The 13,423-nt window shown below is 41.3% G+C and overlaps 1 protein-coding gene across 6 annotated transcripts in view; it reads left to right on the forward strand.

The window, feature by feature from the left end:
- The window catches only part of Tnrc6b (trinucleotide repeat containing adaptor 6B), a 218,455-nt gene that overhangs the window by 152,996 nt on the left and 52,036 nt on the right, over positions 1 to 13,423 (forward strand). For all 6 annotated transcript variants that reach the window (XM_029469458.1, XM_021182978.2, XM_029469460.1 and 3 more), the window contains 2 exons: positions 1,411 to 1,432; positions 12,904 to 13,248. In XM_029469458.1, coding sequence (XP_029325318.1) covers positions 1,411 to 1,432; positions 12,904 to 13,248 — 367 coding nt within the window. The remainder of the gene's footprint in view (positions 1 to 1,410; positions 1,433 to 12,903; positions 13,249 to 13,423) is intronic.

Here is a 13,423-nt window from a genome sequence, read left to right on the forward strand (position 1 = left end):
TCCAGCTCCTCCCTCAGCTCCTCCCAACCCCGGCCCCAGCCCCAGCCCCGGCCCCAGCCTCCTGTCTTTCCCATTCTTTTATAGCCTCTGATTGTAATTTGTGCTGCTCATGTTGTCAGGGTGGATGGCCATCTCCTACTATGCCGATCGATTAAAGACCTACCATGGCCTCACCCTTAAGGAAAGCCACTCTAACTCTGAGCTGTTAAGTCCTGGGCTCAGGGCGGGGTCCCAAGGCGCCTCCGTCCTTCATGCTCAATTGCTAACTGGGTTGAGTTTGTTCAGGTCTTTTCTAGCTGCTGTGAAATTGTGAGTGCATTGGTTCTGTCGGTTTCAGAACAGTTTTGATCCTCATGACTCCTAGCTGTTACGGTCTTTCTGTCCCTCTTTCTCTGTGGTCCCTGGGCATTGAGGGCTTGGAGTTCATTTTTAACAACTCTTCCTACACAGTTAGATAATCAGTGTAAATGTGCTTTAGCAGGCTGACAGCTTGGAAAAGTGGGTCAGAATCTCATAGTCTTAATGCTGTAACCGTCCACAGCTAGGATTCTGGCTTACCTGCTTCGGGATGTTTTTCTTTTGTGGCTTTTTATTATAAGGAGTATTTGATGAGTATCTCCCCCACCCTATAGAAATATCAGAAGCAATTTCCATCTGGCTTCAAAAGATTTCCAACCACCCCCCCTCAAGTTCATTATTATATTTAGCCACCCATCATGTTAAGAGGTTTTCATAAAAGCTTAGTTATGACATAAAGAAATACTTTCTTTAATAAAGCATTCATAAAAATTTGTTCAAATTTTGCCCAGTTCAGTCTTACCACTTTGCTTTATGGTATACATTTTGATGATGGCAGCAGATTTCAGTTGAACTTTGGGATTGCTATCTGATTTTACCCTTAACCAAACAAAACCCTGTTGGGAGAGATGACTGTCTCTACCGAGTAAGTGAGTAACTGAGTCACATGGGCTTGGTTTGAGATCTCTCTTTGCAACTGAAATTCATGATGAGTCCCTCAGGCTTTTTAGGTTTGATCTCAGAAGTCTTTGAGTTCATACTCGGGAAGGATTTTTGTATTTATGGTGAATTGAGTTTCTGGCCACATCTATTTGACTTTCTAAAATTAGAGCAATCAAAATGGCTAACATTTCCAATACAGGGTCTATGTCATTTAGGGAGTGGAATGGTGTGGTGGCTGTTGTTGTTTTAATTTAGATTTCCTCCAAATCCTAGGTGTGTGAGTATGGCTGAACAGCTCAAGAAGGATGTCCCAGCTGTTTTGGGATTTAACTAAGCCTGCGTATACTGACAACTTAGATTGCCTGAGTTAGTAAAATTAAAATGATTGTACAATACAGTACTGAACTAAAAAGAAATTTTATTTATTTATGTCTGTTATTTCTTTTGCAGGTCACGGAACAAAAAACCAAAGGTAAGATTTCCCTTCTCTGTGTGTAGACTTCACAGTGCTGCTGACTCAGCCTGTGTCCACTCAGGAGAGTGGGTGTGCAGTAATCACGGTGGGTTGTCTGCAGTCACTGCAGAGCAGGAATGACAGACTAAAAGCACTTGGAACTGTGTTTCCAGTTGGCCTTACATTTTTAGGAAACAAAAGATTAAATAACTTTGTTTTAAAAGTGTGTGAATCATGATTTTGATTAGTAGAACAGTAACAAATTATCAACTCCTAGTTTCAGATGGAAATTACAAGAGCACTTCCCAGTCTTGGTCCACGGGATACAGTATGCATTTTGTCTGAAAATGGAATGTCACATGTAGAATGTTCACACTCTTCTGCACTACAGCCTGGAGTGTTCGTTTTTAAAAGATGCCAGATTTTGAATAAGTTAACTCAGCTTGAAAAGAGAAGCGGGTGACCCTTAGGCCTCTCAGTGTAATAGTCTGTCTGTTCTGTGGTTCTCTCTGCTTTCCTGTTTCTGTTATGTAGTTTATTTGATAATGGTCACTTTGAGTTAACAGGCCTTAAGAGCGAGAGATAGAATTCCTTTAGATAATACTTATATTTGAGCACCTTAATTTGTGGTTCTCAATTAGGTATATATTAGAATAATATGCAGAGTTGTTAGAGTGCACAAGCCCAGGCTGCTGCCAGACCTTGACGAGAGGCCACATGACATGAAAACCTTTGCCCTGTATTTTAAAAGAAAAAAAAAAAAAAAAAAAACAGATAAGAATAATAGAGACTTGGACTTGATTCAGGTCCTTCTAATGATGAGTTTGGTTTTAGTTTGGTCAGTTTGACCAACAGGCCGAAGCATGTCATTCGGTGATAGACAGAAGGGTCAGTCAAGGTTGGCAGTCTTCATAGGTGTGTCATCTCTGATAGCTTGCTTAGGAAATAGAATTACGAAAATACATTGTTAGATGATTACACATTAGTGTATTGTATTTCTTCTACTCAGAGGTATTTCAAAGAAGATTGTGCCCCGGGACTTTGTAGTGATTTTAAACTGAGAAATTGTTGTTATAATTATCTTAATTGCTTTGTAGGAGAGCATTCTTCCTCATGTCCAGCTCAGCAGTTCACAACCCACAAGTACGCTTTCTTTTAGGAAAGTCCCAACAAATTCATTCTTTTCTAAGCCTATTTAGAAATAGACTATGCAAATGGACTTGGAACTAAATATTTACAGGATTTTGTGTGTTTGTGTGTATACTCGCATGGACACATGTATGCATACACATACCAGAGGAAGATAGAGACAAACAAAATTTCAGTGTCTAGCTATAGCTAATCTGAACCTCTTGGTGTTGACCTTACAGTGATCATCCTGTCTCTGCTGCCTGCGGACTGGAGTTACGGGCATGTGCTACTGGCCTATTAAAGGACTCTTGGGTGGGGAAATTGGTGTTTCCTTGACAAGCCAGGCTCTGTGTTGGTACAACATGGAGACCATGGTAGAATTTGGGGTCCTAAGCCTGGCTACTTAAGCCATGACCAGTGGTGTTTCCATCAAAAAACAAAGTTCATTACACATTCTTTCTCAAATAAAATAAATACCACATCTGTTCTCAAACAAATTAGTCTATCTTATGCCAAAGTCTGAGAGAGAGAGAGAGAGAGAGAGAGAGAGAGAGAGAGAGAGAGAGAGAGAGACAGAGAGAGAAAAATCAAGCTTTCCTTTCTGTGCACTGCTTTCTACCTTTCTACTTTGGTCATTTTCATGCCTATTGTAGATGAAATTCACTTCCCTGTCTCCTTATTCTTCCTACTCCCCCAATCAGAAAATCAAGTCAGATAATCCTAAAGTAGCTGAGGGTGTATGTAGCTCAGGTCTCCAAGGAGAAGACAGGAATTTAAAAGAAGAAAAAGCATATACATATTTATAGTTTGAGGTGTGTCAGACTCACCAGCCTTGAGGTTTGTTTTTTTTCTTGGTCAAATCTTTGTCTGTTGGGCACTCTCCTCCTCATTCCTTTCCCTGAGCTGACATTTCTGCTCATGGTCCTCTCCCCAGCAATAGTTATCTTCCTTAAGCGAGCTCCCCTTAACTATGAATCTACTCTTTCCCCAGCAGAGAAAAAAGAAAAGACTGTGTTGGTGCCAAGTCTTGGGTTGTACAAGGACTGAAGTAAGATTTTTCTGTATTTCAGAAAAGCAGTAGATTGGTTATATGTTCTTCCTTTATCTTCCACCATTACAAACAGTATGGTGATATCTTAGTTAGGATTTTTATCGCTGTAACAAAACGCCATAACCAAAAAGCAAGTTGAGGAGGAAAGGCCTTTTTCAGCTTACACTTCCATATTCATCACTCACACAGGGCAGGAACCTAGAGTCAAGAGCTGATGTAGAGGCCATGAAGGGGTGCTACTTACTGGCTTGCTTCTCATAGCTTGCTTAGCTTACCTGATAGAACCCAGGAACATCAGCCCAGGGATGGCCCCACCCACAATAGGCTTGGCCCTCTCCCATTGATCACTAATTGAGGAAATGCCTTACAGCTGGATCTCATGGAGGCATTTCCTCACTGAGGTTCCATCCTCTCTAGCTTGTGTCAAGTTGTCACAAAAACCAGCCAGTGCAGATCAGAATTCCAGAGAGGAAAGTAGGATGGAGATGGGGGTAGGGGTTTCAACTGGAAGTTCTATGAGCATGTGCGGTGCCTACTACTCAGTGAAAAGGAAGAATAGGGACTTAGGCAAAAGTTTAGATTCTCTTTTATGGATAGTAGGCAGAAGCAAAAATGGTTTCCAGAATCATGCAATAGCTCAGGTTAAAGTGAAACTTAACAGGGAGGGTTAAGCTAACGTTAAAAAGCCCCAATTACACAAACTACATGATAGCAGAATTTGGCCATTGCAGTTTAGCCTTGTTGACGAGTGCTATAGGATAATGGTTGGCTTAATGAAAGCTATCAGTATGCAATGAAATGACTAAATACTAATGTGACCTTTAGCTGCTAGAAAGTATCCAGGGTGAGAATTGCAGGTTTGTAATAGACATCAGTATGGAAGGGGACCATGCAGGGATTGGGTCATGTCAGCCAAGGAATTTATCATTTCAGACAGGTTTAAATACATAGGTTGTGTAGCTTTCATGTCTTCCTAACTGGGGATCCTCAGATGGGGCTCTGGTAGCTAGAATTGAACATGTCCACAGGAAATACCCACTTTGTTTTTGTTTTCAGTGAAGCTTACTTTGACCCCAGAAATACCAACTCTGAGTCAAAGAAGTGGGAAAACTTGCAGATCAGTGGATCAGTTTTCAGATACTCTGGTTCAAAGCATTAAATCATAGCCTTGCCCCACACTTCATTGGCTCACATCGGAAGGAAAGCATTCCCCATCAGCATATCTGGGATTCTAAGTCATTTTACTACACTAGCTTCTGAGCTTATTCCAAGAAACATACAGGTGAGTGGATGACAGTGGCTCAGATAATTTAGCATACCCGCAGGGCCCCTGCACTAGAGGGGTTTGTATGTTCTAATAGGTGGGGACATTTGGTTGGAAATGGAAGTAGGGCCAGTGAGATGACTCAGTGAGTAAAAGTTCTTTGCCATTCAAACTTGATGGTCTGGGTTTGATCCCTAGGTTTATGATGGAAGGAGAAAACAAACTCAGAAGTTGTCCTCTGACGTCTACACGTTTTGTGGCATGTACATGCCAATATGATCTCTCTCACATCAATATATACACACACACAAATAAATAGGGCGGTAGAGAAAGCTGGTATCTGTAAGATGAATGAGTATGAGCTGTCATAAAGCGTGCACGGAGACAAGCGAGCACAGAGTTTTCATGTGGGAGGGAAGGAGAGTGGACAGCCTGGATAGAACTGCTGATAAAGAGGAGGGAGGGAAGTTCAGCTCTGGGGTCCTGGGGAATCGTGTGAGTGTGGGTGAGCACAGACGTCCTAAATAGCTCTACCAAGTTGAGTGATGCCTTCATTGTGCTATGAGATAATGGAGCTTAGGGTTGGGGGAACAAGTTTGAGGGGAAGGGAAAGGATAAAAGAGACCCAAGGTGGAGATAATGGTTTGGCAAACAATTACACACCGATAGTGAAAGCCTCAGAAGAAGTTTATTCCCAAGTAACTCAATGTTAGCAGTAGGCAGGCCCCACAGCTGATTAAGTTTTAAATGATTAAATGTGTAATTTTCTAAAAAGTAGACATAAACTCAATGCCAGGTGTGTGTGGTGACGTGTACCTGTTATCCCACCCAGCACTTGAGAGACTCAGCTGGGAAGATGGTTCTGAGTTGGAAACTGGTCTAAATAAAACTTCAGAATAAAACCCTGTTTCGAGTGTGGTATGTACATCCATAGTAGCTAATGGCCAAATTATCTGCTATTTTGGAATTATAACTAAAAGGGTGTTTAAAAGCAGAAGCTGCTAATGTCCTACACACCACATCTGACCTGCTTATTTTTTATGCTACCTGTAAGCAAAAAGAGCAAAACGAATTCTTAGGGGTTTTTTTGTTTGTTTGCTTGTTTTGTTTTTGTTTTTGTTTTTTAGTATTTTAAATAACAGTGTCTGAGAATGTAAAATTCCTGGCTCACTGTCCTTAAGTAAAGTCTTGAACCACAGCCACTTTCTATGGCTGCTTTCACTCTCCTAGTACCCAGTTGGTTTGTTGAAACCAAAACCTTATGTCCATTGAGTGCTAAACAACCACTGTTTAACCCTTGCTCCACAGTGTGGAGGACCCCAAAGGGAATGAGGGAAGACTGAAGAGCTAGGCAGAGTGAATGGCAGAAGAACCAGTAGTCGGGGGCTGCAGGCGTGATGGCCAGTGCCAGATGCCCTCTAGGCTAGCAGTGAAGACATTGGTGACTGCAGGAGGGAGATGGTGAGTGCAGAAGCCAGTGTGAGTAGAAGGTAAAGAAGTAGAGACAGTGATAGGCAGCACTGAGAATCACATAATATGGGCTAGTCACCTGTGCATAGGTTAGTCTTTGAGATTTCTAAGTTGTCATCCTAAAATAGTATATTTCCTAAGGTTTTAACTGGTTTTGCTTTAACTGGTTTTAGTTTTGGTTTTCTAGTACTGGGAATTGAATCTAGAGCCTCTTGCTCACCACAGAACTATATCCCTAGCCCTCTTACAAGTATATGTAGATGAAAAGGGTGTGTGTGTGTGTGTGTGTGTGTGTGTTTGTGTGTGTGTGTGTTTGGTCCCATTAAGATAAAGGAACCTTCCAGTCTGGGCCAGTGCCCTGAGAAGACCTTGAGTGAGAGCTTCGTAGTGAGTCCCACAACACCCAGAGGAGGCTCCACTCCCAGGTGCTCTAACATGCCCAGGATCACAGAATAACAGGATCCCAGGAGCTTGATCACACCAGGATCTCAGGATCACAGAGACAGCTGAACTGGAATCACAGGAAGGACAGGCTCTAGTCAGATATAACAAGGGCAGGTAGCACTAGAGATATCAGATGGCAGGAGGCAAGCACAAGAACATGAGCAACAGAAACCAAGGTTACTTGGCATCATCAGAACCCAATTCTCCCACCAAAGCAAGTCCTGGATACAGCATCACACTGGAAAAGCAAGATATGGATCTAAAAAATCACTTCTCATGATGGTGATAGAGGACTTGACATAAATGACTCCCTTAAAGAACTACAGGAGAACACAGGTAAACAGCTAGAATCCCTTAAAGAGGAAACAACAACAAAAATCCCTTAAAGAATTACAAGAAAACACAAACAGGCAAAGGAAATGAACAAAACCATCCAAGATCTAAAAGTGGAAATAGAAACAATAAAGAAATCACAAAGGGAGACAACCCTGGTGTTAGAAAACCTAGGAAAGGGGCTGGAGAGATGGCTCAGCAGTTAAGAGCACTGACTGCTCTTTCAAAGGTCTTAAGTTCAAATCCCAGCAACCACATGGTGGCTCACAACCATCCATAATGAGATCTGATGCCCTCTTCTGGTGTTTCTGAAAACAGCTACAGTGTACTTACATATAATAAATAAATAAATTATAATAAATAAATCTTTAAAAAAAAGAAAACCTAGGAAAGAGATTAGGAGTCAGAGATGCAAACATCACCAACAGAATACAAGAGATAGAAAAGAGAATCTTAGGTGCAAAAGATACCATAGAAAACATTAACACAATAGTCAAAATACAAAAAGCAAATGGCCCCTAACCCAAAACATCCAGGAAATCCAAGACACAATGAGAAGAAGAAACCTAAGGATAATAGGTATAGAAGAGAGCAAAAATTTCCAACTTAAAGGGCCAGTAAATATCTTCAACAAAATTATAGACAAAAACTTCCCTAACCTAAATAAAGATATGCCCATGAACATACAAAAAGCCTACAGAACTCCAAATAGACTGGACCAGAAAAGAAATTCCTCCTGTTACATAATAATCAAAACACCAAATGCACAAAACAAAGAAAGAATATTAAAAGCAGTAAGGGAAAAAGGACAAGTAACACATAAAGGCAGACCTATCAGAATTACACCAGACTTCTCACCAGAGACTATGAGAGCTAGAAGATCCTGGGAAGCTCTCATACAGACCCTAAGAGAACAAAATGCCAACCCAGACTACTATACCCAGCAAAACTCTCAATTACCATAGACGGAGAAAACAAGATATTCTATAACAAAACCAAATTTACATAATGCCTTTCCATAGATCCAGCCCTACAAAGGATAATAGATAGAAAACACCAATACAAGGAGGGAAACTGCACCCTAGAAAAAGCAAGAAAGTAATCTGCTTTCAACAAACCCAAAAGAAGATAGCCACACACACATAATTCCACCTCTGACAACAAAAATAACAGGAAGTAACAATCACTTTTCTTTAATATCTCTTAACATCAATGGACTCAATTCCCCAATAAAAAGACATAGACTAACAGACTGAGTATGTATACAGGACCAAGCATTTTGCTGCATACAGGAAATGCACCTCAGTGACAAAGACAGACACTACCTCAGAGTAAAAGGTTGGAAAACAATTTTCCAAGCAAATGGTCCCAAGAAACAAGCTGGAGTAGCCATTCTAATACTGAATAAAATCAACTTTCAACCAAAAGTTATCAAAAAAGTTAAGGAAGGACACTGCATACTGGTCAAAGGAAGAATCTACCAAGGTGAAATCTCAATTCTGAACATGTATGCTCCAAATGCAAGGGCACACACATTCATAAAAGAAACTTTTCTAAAGCTCAAAGCACACATCACACCCTCACACAATAATAGTGGGAGACTTCAACACCCCACTCTCAGCAGTGGACAGATCATGGAAACAGAAACTAAACAGAGACACAGTGAAATTAACAGAAGTTATGAACCAAATGAATCTAAAAGATACTTATAGAACATTTCATCCAAAAGCAAAAGAATATACCTTCTGCTCAGCACATCATGGTACTTTCTCCAAAATTGGCCATATAATTGGTCATAAAACAGGCCTCAACAGATACAAGAAGATGGAAATAATCCCATGCACCCAATCAGATCACCACATACTAAGGCTGGTCTTAGATACCAACAAAAACAACGGAAAGCACACATACACATGGAAGCTGAACATTTCTCTCTCTACTCAATGATAACTTGGTCAAGGAAGAAATTAAGACAGAAATTAAAGCCTTTTTAAAATTTAATGAAAATGAAGACTCATCATACCAAACGTATGGAACACAGTGAAAGCATTGGTAAAATCAACAAGATAAGGTAAACCCTTAGCCAGACTATCCAGAGAGCACAGAGACAGTACCCAAATCAATAAAATCAGAAATGAAAAGGGAGACATAACAATGAAATATATCTTAAAATTATTATTGTTTGTTGAATATTAACAGTTGAAAACATTAAAATCGTGTTCTACAAACAAACAATAAAAAAATTACAAAAATAAAAACATTTAAAGTCATTTAAAAAAACAAGATGAAGGAACTGGCAGCTTCTAATGGTCTGTGCAGTTGTTTGGTCTCCTGCACAAATGCAGAAGCTTGCCAAGTCCAGACACTTCTTAAAGAGCACTTTTCCTGAAGAAGAAGAAAAAAACCAAAAACAAACCTGGCACCTTGCTTCCACTTTCAGAAATGAGGACAATTAGAAGTTGAAAAGCAAAGTAAGAGAGTGTAGAAGTGTGGTGGAAGTTAACAGATTGGGAGTGGGAAAGCCTGGGTCAATAGTGTAGCTTTTGAAGGTGCTTGAGTAGAAATTAGAAAATGGGGCACATCGTATTTTACAGTGTTTTCATTTCCTGTGAGACAGAGACTGTTTATTTTAAAGCATAGACTTTGGTTTGTTTTGGTTTCTTTTGTTTTGTTGTTGTTGTTGTTGGTTTGGTGGGATTGAATCCAGGGGTCAGAAGCCAGGCAGCCACACCACTCCCTAAAACCTACATAGATTCTCTCTGGCAAAGACACTGAGGCCTTGAGGCTTTTGAACCAAATAAACACAGTTTGATGGCTAGAGTAGCTCTTTTTAGAGGTATTTATGCTTCAGCCTACAAATCATTAACACTGAAAAGAGAGGCCTAAAAGGCAGCACACCTGGGACTGGTAGTCTGTAACAGCTCACATCTGGATGGACACCAAGTCTGAATGCCTTTTAAAAATTTTTTTTTTAATTTAAAAAAAAAAGATTAATTTATTTATTTTATGTATATGAATACATGTAGTTGTGCAGATGGTTGTGAGCCGTCATGTCGTTGGGACCTCGGCTTTCTTGGGCCCTGCTCACTTGGCCCCGCTCGCTCCAACCCAAAGATTTATTTATTATTATATGTAAGTACACTGCAGCTGTCTTCAGACACTCCAGAATAGGGAGGACATCAGATCTCATTACAGATGGTAGTGAGCCACCATGTGGTTGCTGGGATTTGAACTCAGGACCTTCGGAAGAACAGTCAGGGCTCTTAACCACTGAGCCATCTCACCAGCCCCAATTCTTATGTCTTGACTTTGAATTTGGAACTTTAAAACTGTCTGCTCCTACCTAACAGTTGCTTTATCTCCAGTAGGTGTCAAGAGTCTTGCTTGCCTTTAAGGTGTTTTATGTTCACATTTATTTATTATGTGTGTATGTGCGGTCAGAAGACAACTTGGCAATAGTCATTTCTCTCATTCCAGCATTTTAGGGATTTTAGGCTTGGTTGAAAGCACCTCTACCTAGTGAGCCATCTTGCTGTTTCTTGTTTGCTTAAAGTTCATAAAGAAGAAGAATAAAGAAAAAAACCAAGAAGCCTCTGGCCAGGCACTCCAACACAGTTAGCTTCTCTAACAAAGCCCCAGAATTTTCAGCACCTGAGCTCTAGATCCACCACCAAGTCAGAAGAAAGGTAGTGGAGCTGTGTTCTCCTTACCATATCCATCCTGTCTTTAATATGACTGGGAGAAAATGCCACAACGGGTTGTACAAGGATTCTGGCACAATGTACAGCACCGACCAGAGTTTGGGGTTGAAGCAGCTGTGTGTATTATAAAGTTAGTCAGAGAGTTACTCTTTTTTTTTAATTTTTAATATTTTTTATTACGTATTTTCCTCAATTACATTTCCAGTGCTATCCCAAAAGTCCCCCATAACCTCCCCCCACTTCCCTACCCACCCATTCCCATTTTTTTGGCCCTGGCGTTCCCCTGTACTGGGGCATATAAAGTTTGTGTGTCCAATGGGCGAGAGTTACTCTTATTAGGCTGTGCTGTCACCATCTTATTTAAGAAAGAGCGTTAAGGCATGTGGCCAACTTTACATAGAATGCCTAACTCACTTGTAGAAGGGCAACATCACAAACTAGCTAGGAAGATTCCACCCAGCTTTATTCTCATAAGAGAAAAGATGATTAGTAAATGACATGTGGAATATTCCAGAAACAAATATTTACTAGTTATTTGTCCATCATCTGCTATATGTTCTGCAGACGGTACTGTGTTAATATTAGACAATGACTGGTTTAAGTCTTTATTCTGTTCGTCATCACGTTACAGTCATCACCCTTTTACTGGGAGGCCAATACTGTCTTGTGATTGGCTAAGAATAGATGGCATATGAGTTGCCTGGAACTTACTTGAGCCAACTATTCTTTTCTCCTGTCACTCACAGTATTCAGTAGTGGCCAGTGGTGGCTAGTCTGGGCCCCTGTTTTCTGATGATGTATCTCTCTCCTCATAAAGGAGGCAGTTAAATGGCAACATGCTGGCCCAGCATCATTTCAGCAGTCAAAGCAATACTGCTACCAGAGTTGCTTGGCAGGAATTCAGGCCTCAGATTATTCCTGTAGTATGCCTCAGTGTGCTGGGCAGATTTTCTTGGGAGGAATGGATGATTTTTTTTTTCATGAAAGTATTCAAAACTATTGTTCAAGCCTAAGTACTGAGTTTACAATAGAGAAACACACAGTGGTGGTCTTTTGCTAAGATGGTGACAGGAAGTAGAGAGTAGGAACCTCTGCAGTCAGGGTTGAGGTGGGGAGCAGCAGGTCCACCAGGGTGTAGTGATTTCAGGGTTGCTGTGCACATTTCTGTACTATTTGCCATTTTATATCGATGAAAGAGCTAAGACAGATATTTCATAAGTAAAAGCTAAACGATTCCTCATATTTTTGTTATGTAAACAGTCACAGACAAATCTTTGTGTGCGAGTGGCTGTAGCAACCAAAGTCCAGTGAAATACTGTGATTCTCTAGGCCTGTAGTCCTCTGTGGGTGCCAGTTCTGTTTCTGTTCTCGAGGAGCTTAAGGCCAATGAGAGAGAGGCCTGTAAGTAGAGACTTTAACTATAATTCAGTATTGTTGAACATAGGCAAAGTGCGCTTCCTGTGCCTAGTCAGGAACTTGAGAAAGAGTTCCCAAAGGACTTCAGTGAACTAGGATAATTGTCTACAAAGTAGCTCAGGAAGTAAAAACACCTGCTGCGAAAGCTGACGGCCTACAGCCCAGCCCCAGGACCCGCCACCTCCCCCAGACTGTCCTACCCCAGCATGTGTACACAGGACAAAAAAGTAAATACAGAACCTGCTGTGGTAGCGCATGCCTTTAATCCTAGCACTTGAGATGCAGAGGCAGGCAGATCTCTGAGTTGGATGGCAGCCAGAACTACATTAAAGGAACCCTGTCTTGGTGAAAGAAGAAAAAAGTAAATGTAAATAAATGCTTTTTTTTTTTTTAATTAAGAAGTTAGAGGAAGGAAAAGTCCTCTGCACTGCTGAGTGCTTGGCTACAGCCATCGAGGGTTTGGTGCAGTGAGTGCTGGTTGCTTAATTTTCCCCATTTAGATAAGACATTATTGTTATTTTTGATTATTTATCAGTCACCTGTTACCACCACCACGCCTACCCTAGTAAAGTGAACATCCTACAGGAATTTTAAAAAGCCTGTCCTTTGAGTGCAAAATGTAAGCTTTCTTAAAAACAGACTTTTAATTTAAAAGACTTTCCCAATTCCTGTCTTTCAGTGCCCGAAGTGACGAAACCAAGTTTAAGCCAACCAACGGCCGCCAGCCCAATTGGCAGCTCTCCATCGCCACCAGTCAATGGTGGCAACAATGCCAAAAGGGTGGCAGTGCCGAACGGACAACCGCCAAGCGCCGCCCGCTACATGCCTCGGGAGGTGCCACCGCGATTCCGTTGCCAGCAGGACCATAAAGTGTTACTAAAACGTGGGCAGCCCCCTCCACCGTCCTGCATGCTCCTCGGGGGTGGGGCGGGGCCTCCTCCCTGCACAGCACCTGGAGCAAACCCCAACAACAATGCACAAGTGACAGGAGCGCTGCTGCAGAGTGAGAGTGGGACTGCACCAGGTAAGCCCCGAGCAGGAGAGCGTTCCTTTGTTTGTTTCCTGGTATCAATTGTTAATGCAGAGATAGTACCACACAGCAGATGGGAGAGGGCCCCAACATAAAATTTGCATGGACCCTTCTCTAAGCTGGGTTGTGCTGTCTTGACATGAAAGCATAGATTGTGTCATTCCTCAGC

The sequence above is a fragment of the Mus caroli genome, chromosome 15 (genome assembly GCF_900094665.2).
Source record: "Mus caroli chromosome 15, CAROLI_EIJ_v1.1, whole genome shotgun sequence".
NCBI classification, from domain to species: domain Eukaryota; kingdom Metazoa; phylum Chordata; class Mammalia; order Rodentia; family Muridae; genus Mus; species Mus caroli.